We start from the raw sequence: 20243 nt of genomic DNA, 5'->3' as shown, positions 1-20243 counted from the left end.
AGTTCAGAAGCAGAAGCATTGAAGTTCTTATGGTATCACGCTAGAAGAACTTCAAAGTCAGAAGACAAGAAGATGCTCTACACCAAGCTGAATGACTCTGATATTCAAACGTTGTATCTACAAAGATCAGATCAGAAGCAAGTACAAGATGGCAGGCTACGCTGACTGACAAAAGGAACGTTAGAAGCTATTAAAGGCAAAGTCAATTAAAGCAGGAAAAGAAAGGCTCGAGGTAGTTGACAAAAGAGTGAAACATTAAATGCAATGTTGTACGGATCACGCAACGCATTAAATGCTCCCAACGGTCATCTTCTCATAACGCCTATAAATAGTGAAGTTCTGATCAGAAGCAAGGTTAACAAATTTATGAACAACTCTTGCTGAAACGCTGCTGAATCAAAAGCTATCAAACTTCATCTTCAACCTCACATTACTGTTGTAATATCTAAGTGAGATTTAAGCTTAGAACTTAAGAGAAATATCACAGTTGTAATTATAGCTTATTAAGAAGCATTGTAATACTCTTGTAAGAATTTGTTTACATTAATTTGTAAAAGGTTCCTAGAGTGATCAAGGTGTGATCAGAATACTCTAGAAGACTTAGAAGGTATCTAAGTGGAAAACCATTGTAATCAAGGTTGATTAGTGGATTAAATCCTCAGGTGAGGTAAATCACTCCAAGGGGGTGGACTGGAGTAGTTTCGTTAACAACGAACCAGGATAAAAATCATTGTGCAATTGTTTTTATCTTAAGAGTTTTTAAAGTTACACTTATTCAAACCCCCCCTTTTCTAAGTGTTTTTCTATCCTTCAAACCAGGCATTTATGAGTGGACTTGAGAGAGATCTGAGGTGTCTTTGACACTTGCACTAAAGTTGAAAATCTGCTCAATATTGTGTTGATTGAAATATAACCCTAGAATTCTTTTATCGCACAGGGTTGTATCAGAGGCTATGCAGCGGAAAATATCCCTATATCAATAGAACTTACACTATGCTTACTACATGAACCAATTGTAAGCATGTCATCCAAGAATTGAATGTAACTCAACCCTGCAAAATGTTTGCTTCTGCACCAAGCAACAGACTAGACCTAACCAAGGTCCTGACCTGATAAAATCTCATAAGCACAGAGATTACCTTATCAATATCTTCACTCCCGCATGAAGGTTTTGATACTTTTCTTCTTTGTACCAGCATTAATATCTCCTTTCATCAAGAAGCCATAACAGCTCTGGTTAGGTTTGTCTAATCATCCATGTGTAGGTCCATCCTCCACTTTAAGGGAGCATACAATATGAACACTCCTTGTTCAAACAATCTTCTACCTTCAGCACAACCAGAAAGTATCCCCCATGGATCTCATCAAAAAACATACAGAATGTCTGCTCTGATACCAATTGAAATTCTGGTATGACAGACTCAGGATGTCACTCACGATGTCAAGACATCTGATCTGTTATCAGCTTAGCTAAGGCAGGATAGAATAATCCCCAATTTTTGATTACCCCTAAGAGGAAGGAGTCCATGAGTATTGGGACCATATTAGTTCAGTCAACATAACCAGATTGTAAACTTCATTGGTTTTGTAATAGGACAAGCTATTAAATCTGATCCTGATGTTATACACGATGTTACAACATCCAAGACTTAACAGATAACACATTGCAGAAGATAAATAACACAATGAGTTGTTAACTCAGCTCGGTCTAACTACCTACTCTGGGGGCTACCAAGCCATGAAGAAGATTTCACTATCAGTAGTACTATTTTATGTAAACAGCCTCTGGTTTACAGATAAACAACCTCTAGTTTACCTAGTCACTACCTAATGTAACCTTTATCTTAGAACTCCATCTAAGACAAGAGAACCTCTGCTCACTCCCTAGTGATATCTAACTGTTATAACCCTGTAACAGTTATTTAAACAATTAATAAGAAAACCTTACTTGATCTTGCTTAACAGCTTCAATCAAGAACATAATACTCAACTCTTACCTACAGGTTTCGAGTGAGAACAAAAACTTCTCTTACCTACAGGTTTCGAGAAGGACATGGCAGCCATCCCACAACCTGGGTGGTCTACCTTGACAAACCCTAAAGACTACATCTTTTCAATACACGGTTTGCTTTCAAAACTAGGTTACAAAGGTTTCTTTTTATAACCTATTTCCAACTGGACTTGGGCTCACAATCGCAACATTACTAGCTGTTACAAATCAGCAGATATCTTCTGCTAAAAGAAAGGTCTTCAATCACAAGTTTCCTATTTTATCTCCTAAATTAGAAACTGCTGAATCTTAAATATTCTGATTTGATTCTTCAATATTTTAGCTTGATTCTTTTGACCTTTAAATTTGCGCCATATAGGATTACATAATATTCCATAGAATATTCAGTATCTGTTGTGTATCAGACTGAATCTTCATGTTCCAATTCTGCAGGCGCGATGTCATGAGTTGAAGTCATGACATTCCATATAACATCTTGCTTTTGTACCTGTTTTGTTCTTTTATATTGGCAATACTTATACATTCTATTACACATTGCTGCTATTATATTTTAGCCAACATAAATGCCAATCAACCAATAAAGACATCAACAGAAATGAAATAAGAATTAAGTGAAATTGGTGGATAGGTGAAAGGAAACTAAAAGTCAATTTTTGGAACCTATGCATCTTGTTCCTGGATAAATCAAAGAAGATCAGAGAGATCATAAGAAGGGAAAGTGGAGTGTGTAAATGGACTTTGAAGTGGAGTAGAGACTTGACTGGGGAAGAAAGATAATCCTTAGATGAGTTATTAAGTTTATTAAAAAATGTAGACTTGAAATATGGGTGAAAGATAAGAGGGTGTGGTGGGAAGGGAATCCAAACATATATAATATTAAGGAATCTTATAAAGTCTTAATATCCAAGTTATCTATTGAGCCTAATCAAAATTGTGTGAGAGCTTGGCATAAATTAGTCCCCTCATGAGTGTCGTTGTTAGCTTGGAGAATTTTTCAACATAGAGTGGCCATCAAAACTAACTTAGTTAGTGGTTGAGTGATTATTCAAGAGAATATCCGATGTGTTAATGGTTGTGGAGAGGAAGAAACGATGTCGCATCTTTTTCGAATGTCCAATTTTTTCAGGTATTTGGTGTAAACTTTGTAGCTAGTTCAGAGTGAAAACCGCTCTTCATAATAACAGTTTTAATGTATTTTGATCAGTTCATGGGAATGATAAGCATCGAGAACACCTACTCTCATCGTGTAGCCGTGGTTTGGTTCGCTTGTATTTGGAGCATTTGGAAGACAAGAAATAGAAAGTGGTTTCGTAATACCGATTTATGCTTGGAGAAAATGCTTGAAGAAGTGAAGATACGTCCTGAAAGTGGCTAAGATTAAAAAATAACAGCATCAATTTTATTTTATCCCAATGGTGCTAAAATCCTTGGGTTTGGCTTTGTACAAATGGTTGTTAAAGCGAGAATTTCATCGGTTCAGACACCAGTCCTGCAGAAGAGAGAATTACAAGCTTTCTGATTATGTTGTTTGTTGTTTCTGGTGTAGTCCCTTTCCTTGTTTTTAATTTGATGCTTATCTAGGTAGGTATATTGTAGGACCTGTTGCTAGTGGCAGTCTATTTCAATGGTGTTATCAGATATTTTGCAACTCTGGTGTTCCTGCAGTTGAATATTGTATTTTGATTAGGCTTAATTTTATGGTGTTAGGGGGATAATTGTTATTATGGTAGAGGCATTTATTAGTGTTTGGCATTGTATTCTTTAGCACTGCTTGTGCTCTTTATTTTATTTAATTCACTTTTGACTTTTCCAAAAAAAAAAACATGTTACTAGACATGTATTATATATTGTAAGGATTACACACAGTATTGTGTTGTATAAGATCTTCGTGGTTCATTTTTGTATGATTGATATTATTTTAAATTTGATTTTACGCAATAAAATTGTTTCATTCAAGAATTAGAAATAGTTAATGATGGAAAGACGTCAGATTCATGTACGGTGGAGTATGCTTTCGATGTGACGGAGTGGGGTGTGCCTGCAAGGTTAATACTTCAATGTCTAAGTTAGTGAATGAGTGAGAAGTAATTTGGGTTTGAGAATGAGTAGAATAACTTGATCTCGCGGCTTGCAAATTCTTATTAACATATAGTGTTGTATATGCTAACTAAGTTAGTTGAACAATAAGAGATTTTTAGTAAAACTAGTAGGATACCCGTGCGTTCGCATGGGTACTAGTTTGGGCTGGACCGGGTATACCAAAAAGAGTTTGTATTTAATTTAAAATCAAGAAGTATTTAATGTAAAATAAAAAACATATATGCTTTAAAGTGGAAAAGCAAAAATAAAAAATTATCGTTCAAAGACATTGATATAATTACATAAAAATACGAAAGTGTCAAAAACAATCAATATCCAAAATTTATCATTAGTTGAATATCAATAGAAAAATAAATATCCTACATATAAAACATAAGTTAGACAAATAAATATCCAAAATTTATCATTAGTTGAATATCAATAGAAAAATAACTCATGCATTCACACGTTACTTGTGTGATACCCGTGCGTTCGCACGTTACTGAACTGTTACTCGTACGTATGCACGTTAATGGTATGTTACTCGTGCGTTCGTACATCACTGGTGGAAAACCCGTGTGCCCGCACGGGTTCTGGTGTGGACCGCGAATATGTCACCAGTTTGTTATGAGAATTTAAACAAATTTAAAAATATCAAAATATTACTGAAAATATGAAGAAAAAAAATAGACTACAAGATATTTGTAAGTTTTTAAAAACTTCTATTGTTAAGAAAAACTATTAAACACAAAATTTGTAAAAAAATCAATTGTGAAAAATAGAAAAAAATATTTATTTTTTAAGATTGATTGAGTTGTAATAATTAAAGGATTTATAAAGTTTAATAAATGAGACAAACAAAAATTTAAAATTAAAATTTGTTGAAAATCAATAGAAACGTAATTTTACATAAAAGTTCAAAAAAATAATAAAATAAAAGAATTAAGTTTAATGTTATTTTAATTAAAATTTGGACTATGGTTATATATATATATATATATATATATATATATATATATGGTAATTTTATATAAAGTTAAAACTCCTGCGTTCGCACGAATATTGGTATAAATACCCGTGCATTCACACGGTATTGGTGGATTATCCGTACGTTCACATGGTACTGATGTGATACACATGCTTTGTTTTCAAAATGTAATAAAATATAGTTTGACATCAATAATATATTTTAATTTTTTATATATTATCTTAGATAACTTTATAGCTTAAATTAAAAATAATTTTAAATAAAAATACTAAATACATAAATAATAAAAAGGTAGAAATTAATTCTAATTACATTAGCATAACAAACACCACAGTTCCATTCAATGACTCTTATCTGCGATAATTTTATATTACTATATTTTATCAATATACATAGTTTTTCACCTTTCAAAAAAGTAACAAACAATCTTAAATAGCTTGATATATATATATATATATATATATATATATATATATATATATATATATATATATATATATATATATATATATATATATATAAATATTTCAAACTTAACACCAAACCCTGCGTTTCTTACAGCAACAATGCCCAATATAGACTTATGAAGACACAACGTTTCCTTTGATTGCCAACACGTTTAATACTTATGAAGTCCAACGTTTCTTTTATTTGTAATTGCAACGTTATGTAACAATAATAATAATAGGATTCTTTTGTGGGCTTATTAATCCTATTAGGTCCACCAATAAAATTAGGTAATTTCCCCCAAGGCTACCATCTAAGGCCCAATGAATTCTAATGTCCTATTAACTTACATATTTTAACCAACAATAAGGCCCAACATATATTTTTATTCTATTTCAAACATTTAACCTTATTATATGAACTTACCCGTATCTATTAATCTTTCCTATCCTATTTAACTTCCCTAAAACCGAATGCGCAAGACCGACGGGTACCCGTGCGAACGCACGGGTCAGACACTAGTTAATTCAAAATATAAATCAAATATACACATTTCTCTAATCATATCTAATTAACATAATTTAAAAAATAATGACATTACATTAAAAAATAATTAAATATAATTAAACATAATAAAAATTGATACAAAAAAAATATTTAAAATAGGTTTAATTATTTTTTTCCAAAATACTTGATTTATCTAGAAATATAAAAAACTATATTACAATTTTAATCGCTAATTTTATTTGATTCATGAAAGTAGTGTCTCTTTTAAATTTAAAAAGTTTTGGTGTGTTCTCATGTTTTAATAAAAAATTAATGATATTTTCTGGTTTTGTTAAATTATAAATTTTTTTATAAAATTTTACCATAAATTTATATATGATTGGTTTTTTTTATTATTATTTTTAAGATTGATATTGAAGGTTAGGTTATATTGATTTTAATCTTCATGTTGAATTTGCATGACTATATTTTACATAGTTTATTATATTTTGACGGAGTGTTGTTATACATTTTATGTTTGTAAAAAATGTAATTATGATCTAATAAGAAGGTTTTAGGTTTGTAATTTAACGAGAACTGTCATGCATTGTAGGTTGTAAAAAGATATAAATATGATATAATAAGAAAGTTTTAAAATTGAAATTTGACGAAAGTTGTCATACATTTTAGGTTTAGAAAAATGGACTAATATCTAGGTTTAATAAATTTTTAGAATTAACTCATTTAATTCAACTGGAGTTTGTTAACTCATTTGGATTCACGGGCAGATGTGAATGTATATATGAGATACCAGCTGTGGACTATTAATTTTAATGTCCATCTTTTAAATCTTTCTTTTTGCTACTGTTTAATATAATTGAAATTAGAGAATCAATTGTACGGTTTATTGCACGGATCAATACTTAAAAAGTAAATACACATTATTAGCCTATATGTATAACTATGTGAATGGTAACCAATTAAAAAATAAATTCAAACTATACAAATGATAATTTGGTAAACATGTAATGTGAATCCAGACAGGACCCGTGCGGTAGCACGAGTTTCTTACTAGTTAAGCTTAAAGTTCACACCACAATAATATTATTGAAAATTTTAGATTCAACTGAAGGATTATGTATTGGTATGTAATGGTATTAGGTTGACGGAAAGAAAATAAAACATCTAAAACATAATTTAACTTCTAAGATGCTATTGTCTCATTAATTACCATGGTCTTTCAAATTCATTGGAAAACAATTTCCAATTATTGATTCCTTTACAATGAAATTAATAAATCTTAAGATTAAGATCAATCTTTAGACTATACTTACTGAGAGATGTCTTTAGTCATGAATAACTTTATCCGACAATTTCTAGAATAAGAGTGAGGAAGGGCTCAAAATTTTGATTGAGAATTTTTTTTTTCAACATTAATATTGTTTCCAAATAAGTGTTTCAAATCATTTGCAAGATAGATATGACTTTTATGATTATAGCAGAGAATTGGATTAACATTGTTAAATTATAGATAAGTGAATTAAGGAATTAAGATGGCATATTTGACCATAACCAAAGAAGTAAAAAAAAATTTATCAAGTTGGGGTTGAAATTTATTGACCAAGTAAGATGTCGCATATTCGAATCCACGCTGCTGTAACTAATTTCTCTGCCCAGCTATCAACTGAATTGACTTAACTGAACGATTAAATTTAACGGGAGTAAAATGTCGCATATTCGAATCTACGCCGCTGTAACTGATGTCTCTGCACACCTATCAACTGAATTGACTTAACTGAATGATTAAACTTAACGGGACAACCGACGAAGTTAAAAACATCTTATCACACTTTTTATTTTTGGTTTTTTGCATGAATTTTTATAATTCTGAAATGTGAACATTCATTACTAGGAGCACATTTAATTACTACATCATTTAATTCTGAATGTGTACATGTATATGAATTTCTTTTAATTTAATATATGCCAAGTGAAATCAATATTCCCATGCCACAAAAATATATATACATGTAGACTACAATAGAACTAGTATAGATAGAGAGGGCATTATTAAAAAAAAAATCCAAAAACCCTAATGCAAAGTTTTATATCTATAGAGCCAGTTCACATAATCTTTTGATCAGGTGAGGAATCTCACATATGATTAATGATATCTCAGCAAAAAGAAGCTCAATGAGCTAGTAAGTTTAGCAGATTTGTGTAAAAGTTATTATACAACACTATAACTATACAATTATAACACACCAGAAAGAACTACATTTAAAGTGGATTCCTCATGAAATTGATAATAGCACCCCCAATATTTACTTGTTGCTCAAGAATGTGACACAACCTTAGTCTTCTGCATCGCCGAGGCATGGTTAATCTTCATTAGAACATCAAAAAATCTGGTAACTCGAGAATAGGGAAACAACCAGGTACTATATGACAAGATCACCAATTTACTCATGAATCGTGCACGTACACCTCTGTTGTTGTTCTGATAGTTCCTGTAATGTATCAATCAATTCATGAAAGATTAGTCCATAACATATAGAATCACAAGCATAAGTTTGGGCGCTCACAAAATGTGTACCTCAATTTGATTTTGTAGAAACTTGACATAAGCTACTGCCTCATCTAACATCTCTGCAGTGTTTGTTTGCTATAAGAACAAAAGAAATTGGTACATTAAATAGTTACAAACTAATCTACCCGCGAAAATGAAACGAGAAACTAAGCACTAGAGGCATTTCATAACTGCTTCCAATTCAAATGTTTGGATAAACAACTTAATAAAGCACTATAACAAACATGTCATAGTGGTTTAAGATGATGAAAAGTAAAACCTTATCCATGTTTGGCACAAGTTCTTGAAGTTTTCTTATGCGGTCGCTAATCCGAGTCCTCCGAACCTACACAATAACAAGAGACCCAAAAGCAGAAAAAGTTCACATAATTTGGACTAAGCAAATCCCAAATTAGTATTAGCATTATGACAAGTAAAAACAGTTACCCTTTCAGCAATACTCCTTGGATGTGTAGCACAGCCACGCTTTGCCCGAATCTTGCAAGGAACCGAATCCTCTAAAATTTTGTCCATTTTCAGGTCCAGTGCATTATCACTATCCTCAACTCCCTTATACACAAAAAATACAAAACATGTCAATTCAGTTTTACTCAAAAATTTTCCCAATAAGGAACAGCAAGAAAAACCAAATTTTTTGCTTACTAAGTACTGGTTTGTTTATACATATCAAACAATTTAATTCCTATCATCTTTCTGTAACTATTTGATTATCTTTTCGTATTGTCAATCCTCCTTATAAGTGATTCTAATGTGTTTTTCTTGGTCGCCCTGTCTCAATGTCTTGAATATTTGAATACATTTTGCTGCATTAAGACAAACATAGAACATTCAAATTGTCATTCTTATTTTAGGAAAATGACTCAATTGACATTTCTCAAATTTGGGAGACTAAATTTGAAACTGCGAAAGCTCACAATTATATGGTGGACTAAAACTAACAAAGAATGAAACATCAATTTAGTCTATAATTGTCTCTAATTTAGCTTCTAAAATTCTGTAGCAACCGACATCTCTAAACAAAACTGTGCCCAGTTAGGATTATTCATAACTACATAGATGGTTTATTCAATTAACAAATAGAATTACATATAAACAAAACGGATAATTGAAAACTTATGGTAAGAAATAGAAGTACCTGTGTGAAAGTATTGTTACTAACATTGGCGGCGGCGGAAGTATGCGGTGAAGAGTATTGGTAGTAATCAGGCAAATATGGTTGAGAATCGGAAGTTGAAGGACCAGCAGCAGCGTTATTGGAAAGCAGTTGAGTGAAACTGAAATTATCTTGTTGTTGATTTTCGTCTTCCTCTTCTTCTTTCAGAATAAACGATTCTATCCAACTCGCCGGAGTTGATCGGAAACGCTTCAAGCCACCGCCACCAGAAGTCGGTTGCATCGCTGAGTAATAATAATAATAATAAAATGATAATTAGATTGTTGATTGTGTTTTTGTTCCCTCTGTTGGAGCAAAACTATTTTTTTGTATTTGTATTTGGTGTTGTTGGGTTTGGGATAAGATAGATAACCACGCACTTTTGGTTTTGTCCTCACCGCCGTTTTCTTCTTCTCCAATTTGCATATTTTTTATTCTTTTTTTCATTTCAAATCTTAGCCGCACAAATGTTACGCACTTGTGTGCTTTCTGGAATGAAAGAGACACACGTCTCCACGCGCCGACAATTCCTCCGGGAGCATTTTCACTTTTTTTTTAACAATATTTTAAAAATCAGACTGAACCCATTAAATACAACTGAGTGTTTTAAAAATCAGACTGAACCCATTAAATACAACTGAGAACTGAAAATGATTTCGATTCCGTTGGCTTTCAAAAACGTTAGGAGGTTAAAACAGGAGTAAAATAAAAAAAAAGGATTAAACTGGAGTAAAGAATAGAAATTAGTTTTGTAACACCTTCCGTCGGATTCAGAGAAATACTTGGCCAATTTTAATATTTTTTAACATAAAAAATTGAAAATTATTAATATTTTAACATCAATATTTATAACATTTTTTTCAATAAAAAGAAACTCTTCTATAATATAAAAGAACAACACAAATTTATAAGTTATTTAAGTGTAATATTATATAGTATAATTATGTCTACCAATAATTTTATAATATTAAATTTTTAATAGATTTTTAAAATATTTATTTTATTAATTTGTGAACATATGAATATATAATTTATTTATAAAATTTAGTTTTATATAATTAATTTTTCAATAATCAATTATATGTTTAATCGGTTGAATCAAATGAACTTTGAACAAAAAGTCTTACCGGTTTAATCTTTGGTCCAATTTTTAAAACATTACTTTTTAATTTTACCACGGATAAATTTTAATAATTTTTAAATATAACAAAATTTAATATAAACATTTTGAATACATTTTGAATGCTCTTAAATTTAATTGGAGGATAATATTTATTAGATAATATTATTAGTGTTATTTAATTTTATATATTAGTAAAAGTAATTTAGTCTTTTTATATTATCTAATATTTAAACTCTATTATAATCTTTATTCTATATATTTTTGTCATTATATTATAAATTCTAAAATCTATTTTTTAATAATATGGTATTAAAAAGTTCATTTTGGATCCTCTCCTTCTTTTTTTTTCTTTTTCTTTCACATAAAATAAATATGAGGGAAAAGAAAAAATAAATAAAAAAATTATAAATTAAAGAAGAGAGATGAAATATATGAGACAGAAAGAAATTAGTAAAGGAGAAAGTTGGAGAGAAAAGATTGAAGGAAGTCCAATTTAGGCATGGTAGCAAAATCTCTACCCGCAATTATCCACCAAAACCCGCATTGAAGTCGATAAAAAAAACCCGCTTAAACTGAGTTTGGGTTTTTTTCAATTACAAAATATGAGGACGAGTCAAGTAATGGGGACACTAGTACCCACCCCAAATCCGCTCCGCTTATTTCATTATGTACAAACATTATTATTTATTTTTGATAATTTAGAAAATTAAATATGTGACTAATATTTTGATTTGTATTTATTATTTAAAATATTTGAAATGTTTGTATGGAATTTTTTGAAATTGTTCTATTTTATTATTTATAATGTAATTTGATTTTAGAAAAAATAAGGATTTCTATTATGAATTTTTTGATATTTATCATATGTTTTGTGCAATGGTTAAAACGCAACATAATATTGTTATTAAGTGCTTCTGTTGTGACGTAGTTGGTGAATATACATCTAATAAATTCTCTGAATTACTTGCATATGACGATACTATTCACTAGACATCTTGTACTGATACTCCTCAACATAATGAAGTTGTTGAAAGAAAACATCATCACATTGTTGAGACTGCTCGTTCCCTTTTACTTATAGTTCAGATCCTAATGAGTTATAGGATGAAGCAGTTCTTACTATTGTTCATGATATTAGTAGAATCCCACCATCTGTCCCATAAGGTTTGTCTCCTTTCGAAAAATTGTATGATTTCAACCTTAATTATTATTCTTTGAAAATTTCTTTTACTCTTCATAGGCCATTTTTCTTTCGATTTCTTGTTTTTCTCATTGAACCGAATTTACAAAGCGATCTCCGCCTTTTTCTTGTCGATATTTATCTCCTCCATCCTTTGCTCATGAGCCTCAAGAGAGCTTTGAAGCTCTTTTTTGCTTTTCGTCGCAAGATCCTTCGATTCCTCAATCGCCACCACAATATTATCAAATCTTGTCGTCAAAGAATGCAAGATTTTGATATATCATTCTTCTCTATAACAGTTTCTCCACATGACTTTATTTGGTCCACCAATTGAGTGATTCCCATCACGTAATCGTTGATTGTCTCCTTTTCCTCCATTTGAATTAATTCGAGTTGACGTTTGTGAGTTTGTAACATTACCACCTTCGCCTTGTCAGACCATGCATATATCTTTTCCAAGATTTCTCACGCTTGCTTTGACGATTTGCAATTACCAACTTTCTCAAAGTTGTCACCATCCACACATTGAAGGATCAACAATAGCGCCTTTGTAATCTTTCTTCTTCTCTTCCTTATGCGTTGCTCATTGTGCATCTGTTGCACCTTCGACAAGAGGACTCACTTCGTTCTTGATCACTTCAAGAACATCTTGGTAGCCAAACAACACATTCACTTGCTTGCACCATTTGTCGAAATTCTTCGCTTTAAGGACGAATAGATTTGTAGGAATTCTTTTATTGGAGACATAATCCATGTTGCACACTAGGTGTTTGATGGATCGAATCAGACTCTTGATGCCAAATGTTAGAACTTGAAATCACTTGGTTGGTGAAAATTGAGGGTTTGTTTTAACATGGAGAGAGAGAGAGAGAGAGAGAGAGAGAGAGAGAGGATTAATGAGAGAAGGTAACTAAGGGTGAGAATATTTTCATTCACATTGATAAAATTATCTCCGAGGCATTTCTACAACAATTACAAGTGGATTGAGACACAAGTTACATAAGGCAAATGACAAAAAAAAAAACGAATCTCGAACCTGTAATTGGTTACATAAAATCTCTAACCAGTTACAACGACTAAAATTTTGAAAAAGACGAACAATGATATTGGTAGTAATCAGTAACACCAACGCCAAAATCACTTTTTCTTTGACTTATTTGATTTTTTAACATGCTTATAACAAGTTACACCTATATTAATCGGTGAAGTTAAAAGAAAAAAAATATTAACATAATAAGTTTGACCGTTATGAATATTTAATTTTAGAGATGGTACTTGAGCATTGACTTCAAATTGTTTAATGGATACTCGTTTATAGCGTTATGTATAATATATATCTTATATATAAATCCAAGGTTGTCATGATGGCAACCTTAGCCACGTGTCATCATGATAGCAACTCTTGGTAAAACCCTAATACTCCTATTTACTATTTTGTCCCTACAATTAAAATAAATAATAATAATAAATATAATAATAATAATAATTATAATATAATATTGACTCACCATTAATAATAATAACATAAATAATAAATAATAATATAATATTTAGCTAATATATATATATATATATATATATATATATATATATATATATATATATATATATTTTATAATAGAGAAGAAATAAAAATATAACTACAATTTACATTTATATTTATCACTTCTAAAATATAATTAAAAAAAACCTCTCTTATATATTTCAAATTTAACTTATGTGTCATTCTCACAAAACTTTATTAATTAATTCTAATATATACATAAAAAAAACCATATTTTTTTATTAATATAGTTTTTGTATTAGTAATTTTTATTATTAATCTATTCAAATCTCTCATTTTTATTAATTAAATATGTATTCTCATTACAATTGAAATAGTCGAGCACTAAGTACAAACATGAATATGAGAAATAACTTATTTATGTCAAAATAAAAATAAAATAAAAATTTCGTTAAAATATATTAAAAACTGTAAATAACTTCCATATAATTCTATTTTATTTTATGTTAAGTAGATTTATATTAAGTATAGAGAAGAAATAAAAATGGTTAAATACGATTTAAATTTATTTGCAGCAAATCATTTCTTATTTCAGTGTTTCTTCAATTTTAATTCTATTATATTTTATATTAAGTAGATTTATATTAAGTATATTTATATGTTACAATCAAAACTTCTAAGATATTTTGACCTATTACCACATTTTATTATTGTGCATGTCTCACTTTATTATTACGTTTGCTGCAAGTGAATTAAAAAGTCATTTTGTCAAAATTAATGTGTTAGTTTTATTATTATTCATATTCTATTATACTATTTATTAAGAGACAAATGCATTTAATAAATTAATCTCAATTTTATATTTAATTATTTTTAATGTACAGTTGATATTTGTCATCCTAAAAATAATAAGGACCTAAAAATTAAATTGTATATATTATCCAATAATTTTTTTTTTTATAAATTCTCTAAACAAATATTAAATATAATCATACTATATTATAAAACACATTCCATATATTATTATGAGATTTCTTATAATTATCCCTTTCATATTCTATTTAATGATTATAATAACTCATTAACTTTAATTATAAAATTTAATATTACTTTTTAATATTTTTGTAGTCCAATTAAAATAAAATATAAAAATAGTTATTTTAACTATGAATGAGAAAAGATATTTACATGATTTTTTTTTATAGTTTTATAACAACAAAAATATACTTATATTACTCTTATAATTGATAAAAATTTCAAAACAATTTAGTATATTTTTTAAATAAATCTTTAAAATAAAAACACAATGACATTACAATATTTGAAAAAATTTGCTAAATTATTATCAACTGTGAATAATATATAATTCAATTTAATACCGGCAATGGTGCATAATACCAATTCAATTTATTGCATGTTTTGTATATAGATAACGATACCAATATATATATATATATATATATATATATATATATATATATATATATATGAGAATTCTTATATATTCAATTTAAAAAGTTAGGTAAGATTACCTTCACTATAAAATGCTTTAAAAAATTATATAAATATGCAAATGCAAAGCAGCCGCGCATCGCGCGGGTCACAGACTAGTTATAATATATATAAAGCTTACAATGTTACAAATTTGCATACTCATTGTTCTTTATTAAACATCCTTCATCATTTCTTTTGTTTTTTTATAGAAAAAATCACATTATAAAAAATAAAGAGTTCAACAACTCTTACACAACCACCCTAATAAGGCGGGAGAGATCAATAAGTAGCTCCAGTCCTGACTCTTGTGGCTCACGACGTAATCAGTGTAGGTTTAATGGAGAATCCTAACGAGGTTTCGTTAGAACCCGAATTAACTGATCTTGTAGACGGTGCGGTTGACTACAGTGGCCAACCCGCCGTTAGATCCAAATCTGGTTACTGGAGATCCGCTTGGTTCATCATAGGTACTCAATTTCCTTACAATAACATACAAATTCATCTACTTATTTATTTTATTTTTTTTGAGTTTGAAATTTTTATGTTTATAGGTGTGGAAGTCACAGAAAGAATGTCATTTTATGGAATTCAAGGAAACTTGATATCTTATCTAACTGGACCACTCAAACAGACCACTGCATCAGCTGCTAAGAATGTGAATATCTGGGCTGGAACCGCTTCTCTTCTTCCTCTCTTAGGTGCTTTCGTCGCTGATTCTTTTCTCGGACGATACCGGACTATCATAATCGCTTCTCTTATCTATATCTTGGTTAGTTCATTTCTTATCTTATAAGTATCTGAGTCATGTCCTGGTGTCTGTGTCAGAGTCCGAGCTTTATAGAATAAATATATGATAACTCTATTGGTTAATGTTTTTCATATAATAAATATATGATAACTATTGGCTTATTGGCTTAATATAAATTACAGGGACTTGGCTTGTTAGCATTATCAGCTATGCTTCCTTCCCTCACCAAAACTAAATGTCAAGTTGATAGTAAATTCATATTATGCTCCCAACATTCACAAGTAATCTTATTCTTCGTCTCGCTCTATCTAGTTGCTATTGGACAAGGTGGACATAAACCTTGTGTTCAAGCTTTTGGCGCGGATCAGTTTGACGAAAAACATCCCAAGGAGCACAGAGCTAGAAGCTCGTTCTTTAATTGGTGGTTTTTTACAATGGTTGGGGGTTGCGCGGCGACACTGTTTATATTGAACTATATACAAGATAACTATAGTTGGGTTCTTGGATTTGGGATCCCTTGTGTTATGATGATTGTTGGTTTGTTTGTTTTCTTGCTTGGAACAATGACATATAGGTTTAACATTAAGGGTAATGACAAGAGTCCTTTTCTAAGAATCTGTCGGGTATTCGTCGCTGCTATAAGAAACTGGCAAAATACCTTGCCAAGTACGTATATTGAAGAGGAATGTGCTGGAATGCTTCACCATCAAAGTTCTGATCAATTCAAGTAAGAAATACAATGCTAATTTCTGCTTGTCTTTCAATTTCATGTCTTAAAATTTCTATTCTTATCAGTAGCATTCTTAAAGAATATAATGTGCTATGGTTCATCTTGTTTTTGTATTTTTTTAGTTATTATAAAGTTCCTTTGAGTTTTCTGAAATGCATTATAGTCATATGTGGTACATTGTATTGTAGTGATAAATTGTAGCATTTTGAACTTAATTATTATTGTTGCTGCATATTAAGTTTTTTATATTGATCTAATTCATCCTTAAAAAATTGACTTATAAGTTGAATACTGTCACTCTTTATAAACTCTATTTAGGTTTTATCCTTAGTCTGACTAGGACTTTGGTTTCCAAATCACTCCATCATGCCCGAACGATATTAGACTTAATGTGTGTATATAAATGGTCAGTGACTCAAATCGACAAGCTTTGATATCGTATTAAGTTTTTATATTGATCCTAACTCATCTTTACAAAAATAGCTTATAAGATGAAGGGTGTCACCTTTTATAAACTCTGATTAGACTTTATCTTTAGTATAAGTGAGACTTGAGTTGTAGATCTAAAACAATAGGACATGAATATTTGCAAAGGTACTCAAAGAAACCTTACCTTCCCCAAGTGCTTATTTGACAAATATGGTATTATTTTTGGTTAGCTTATTATCTGTCCTAGTAAGTGCACTTCTATGCTGCCGCTATGACTTCTGCTAGAATCACTAGAATTGCCAGCATTTTTGGCTTTGCTACAAATTCTCTCCCTTTCACTAGCTTGGGGGTCCCTATTTTTAAATGCAAGCCTAAGGTTTCACATTTTATGCCAAATGCTGATAATAGAATTAAATCAAAGTTCTCTGCATTGGAAGCCTCTCTACTATCTATTGCAAGAATAGTGCAGTAACTGAAAAGTGTTATCCATGGTATACTATACCTTTTTGGCAGTGCAATACCTTTCTATTTTACATTTTCTCGAGTATCAAGCATTGTTTATAAATTGTTAAAGATAACATTACATGGTTGATTGGTAATGATGAAAGCATTAACTTTTGGATAGGCCTAATGTGGATCAGCTGCAATCTGTTCCTAATAGGAATTTGAAGGAAAAAGCTTGTCACTTTGTTCATGAGCACCTTTGGATTATTCCTAAATAATGTTACAATTCATAGGATCAAAGACTCAACCTCTCTTGTTTGGATGCATACAACTAAGGTGGAGCTTAGTTTTTAAGAAGCATATATATTCCAAAGATCTTCTGGTGTGGCTGTTCCTTTGGCCAAGATCATTTGAAATATGAGTATATGACTATTACTTCCTCTAAATCTCTTTTATCGTGGAGAATAATGCACAATAAATTACCCACATATGATAATTTAGTTAGGATAAGGTGTTCTACTGTCTCTAAATGCAATCTTTGCAGTTTGGACCCTGATTCTACCAATCATATTTTTCTTAATTGTCCTTTTGCTATCAAAATTTTGAAAAGTTCTTTGTTGAATTTGAAGACTGACTTATCCAGCCTCAATGGTGATTAGGATCTTTGCAACAGAAATTGATCACCTCATTATAAAGTTTTCATTCTTGCTGCTATTATTAAAATCATTTCTACTATTTGGTATGTTAGAAATAAATCTAGATTTTACCACTATAGTGTAGCCTGACAGTCTGCTCTAAACTTGATGACTACAAATGTGCTTCACTCGAGTTATCTGTCTACTTCTAAAGGGTCATCTTGTATACCTGAATTTAGAATTCTCAAGAATTCATCTGGCATCCGCCTATTGTCTCTTGGGTTAACTGCAACACTAATGGTGTCACTCTTGGATGTCCTAAGTCCAAACTGTGCAGCATTTGGAGGCATTTTTAGATATCATCTAGCTCTTTTTTTGAGAGGTTTCTCTTATAAAATTGGCACCCCAACTGCTTTTCTTGCTGAGCTACATGGAGCAATGTTCGCAATTGAACTTGCTTGGAGTAGTGGTTAAATCTTTGGGTTGAATTTGATTCTCAATTAGTTACTATTGCCTTCAAGACTCGTATGATCCCTCAGAAAATCAAGAATATATGGACTAACTGTTTTAAGCTTTTATAGAATATGAATCTTAAAGTTACTCACATTTATAAGGAGGAAAATCATTGTGCTGATAAATTGGATAATCTAGAGCTTTCTTTTAGTGGTCGATCTTGTATGGTGGGATGTCCTTTGAACTGTCATTTGGGAAGATTATACCCATAACCGGTTAGGTCTTGGTTCTAGATTATGTTGGTTTTATGAATTTTATCTTATTTTTCTCTATGTATTAAACTTCACTCTTATTTCCTTCACCGTGAGTTTATCCAGCTGGATTTTTTTGACAAGATTTTCAATGAGAAACTTGTTTGTTTTCATTGTCCCCCATGCTCTATTTTTATCATTTTGATTTTAATATATTCATTAGAGTGTTGCAATGGTGGTATTAGGGTGTCATTATCTTTTGACTTGTATTTTTTACATTGGCAGCTTCCTCAACAAGGCATTGTTAACACCAAAGGGTTCTAAAGAAGAAAATAATTGTAGCATTGGCGAGGTTGAAGAAGCAAAGGCAATACTAAGGTTGGTTCCAATTTGGACTACATGTTTGGTTTATGGTATTGTCTTTGCTCAAGTTTTCACATTCTTCACAAAGCAAGGAAAATCTATGGAGAGAACAATATTTCCCGGTTTCGACATACCCCCAGCTTCACTTCAAACGATTAACAGTCTCGCCGTTGTACTCTTCAGTCCTATCTACGATCGCATATTCGTGCCAATTGCACGAGCTATCACAGGAAAACCATCAGGCATCACAATGCTTCAAAGGATCGGAACCGGAATTTTTATATCCATATTCATAGTGGTATTTGCCGCATTTGTTGAGATTAAAAGACTAAAAATAGCACATGAGTATGGTCTTGTTGATGATCCAAATTCAACTGTTCCAATGAGTATATGGTGGTTGATTCCTCAATACTTTTTGTTTGGAGTTTCTGAGGTTTTTACTATGGTTGGTCTTCAAGAGTTTTTCTATGATCAAGTTCCAAATGAACTAAGAAGCATGGGACTTGCACTCTATTTGAGTATTGTTGGTGTTGGAAGCTTTCTTAGTAGCTTTCTGATTTCTATGATTGAAAATCTTAGTAGCAAAGATGGTCATGAAAGTTGGTTCTCTGACAATATCAATAAGGCACATCTTGATTATTTTTATTGGCTACTTTCTGGATTAAGTGTGGTGGGGTTTACTTTGTTCATTTATTTTTCAAAATCTTACATTTATAATCACAAAGGTATCATCAAGATAGTCACTCGTTAGTTTTTATTTATTTATTTATTTGTTATGTCATATTTGTATTGATGGTAGTTTGATATGCATGGTAGTGAAGTAAGGTTCAATAGTAATATGATTGGTAAACTTTTAATAATATCATGTACTTTTGTGAGGAAAAAAATCACTCCATCTTTTTAACTTGCAATTGTTAGGTTCAAAGTTTCATTTATAAATTTGTTTTTGGTCTTATGTTTTTTCATTCATGTCCATTTTTTTTTGATAATTAAAAAGTATAAATTGATTGGAGGTGAAAACAATCGGAAGCAGATTAACTACAATCGGAAGCAGATTAACTAACAACATCACATATCAATTACAACAACATCAACATATCAAGTATTTTCATCTACAAGTCATAACACTCAAAAC

The 20243-nt window shown here is 30.6% G+C and overlaps 2 protein-coding genes across 2 annotated transcripts; one reads left to right on the top strand and one right to left on the bottom strand.

Moving 5' to 3' along the window:
- Positions 1-8145: 8145 nt before the first annotated feature.
- LOC131630781 (transcription factor bHLH80-like) lies at positions 8146-10256 on the bottom strand. The gene is made up of 5 exons (XM_058901525.1): positions 9737-10256; positions 9028-9150; positions 8861-8926; positions 8608-8676; positions 8146-8521 (listed from the first exon to the last, which is right to left on the bottom strand). Exons 1-5 carry the CDS (start codon positions 9995-9997, stop codon positions 8474-8476), a joined length of 567 nt encoding a protein of 188 aa, XP_058757508.1. The 5' UTR covers positions 9998-10256; the 3' UTR covers positions 8146-8473.
- Positions 10257-15220: 4964 nt separating this feature from the next.
- On the top strand, positions 15221-20019 carry LOC131630773 (protein NRT1/ PTR FAMILY 5.10-like). Its single transcript, XM_058901517.1, has 4 exons — positions 15221-15522; positions 15607-15824; positions 15986-16530; positions 19031-20019. The coding sequence occupies exons 1-4, from the start codon at positions 15393-15395 to the stop codon at positions 19857-19859; spliced, it is 1722 nt and encodes a 573-aa protein (XP_058757500.1). The 5' UTR covers positions 15221-15392; the 3' UTR covers positions 19860-20019.
- Positions 20020-20243: the final 224 nt, after the last annotated feature.

The sequence above is a fragment of the Vicia villosa genome, unplaced genomic scaffold (assembly GCF_029867415.1).
Source record: "Vicia villosa cultivar HV-30 ecotype Madison, WI unplaced genomic scaffold, Vvil1.0 ctg.000733F_1_1, whole genome shotgun sequence".
Classification (NCBI taxonomy): Eukaryota; Viridiplantae; Streptophyta; class Magnoliopsida; order Fabales; family Fabaceae; genus Vicia; species Vicia villosa.
This window is presented reverse-complemented; position numbering and strand designations above follow the sequence as displayed.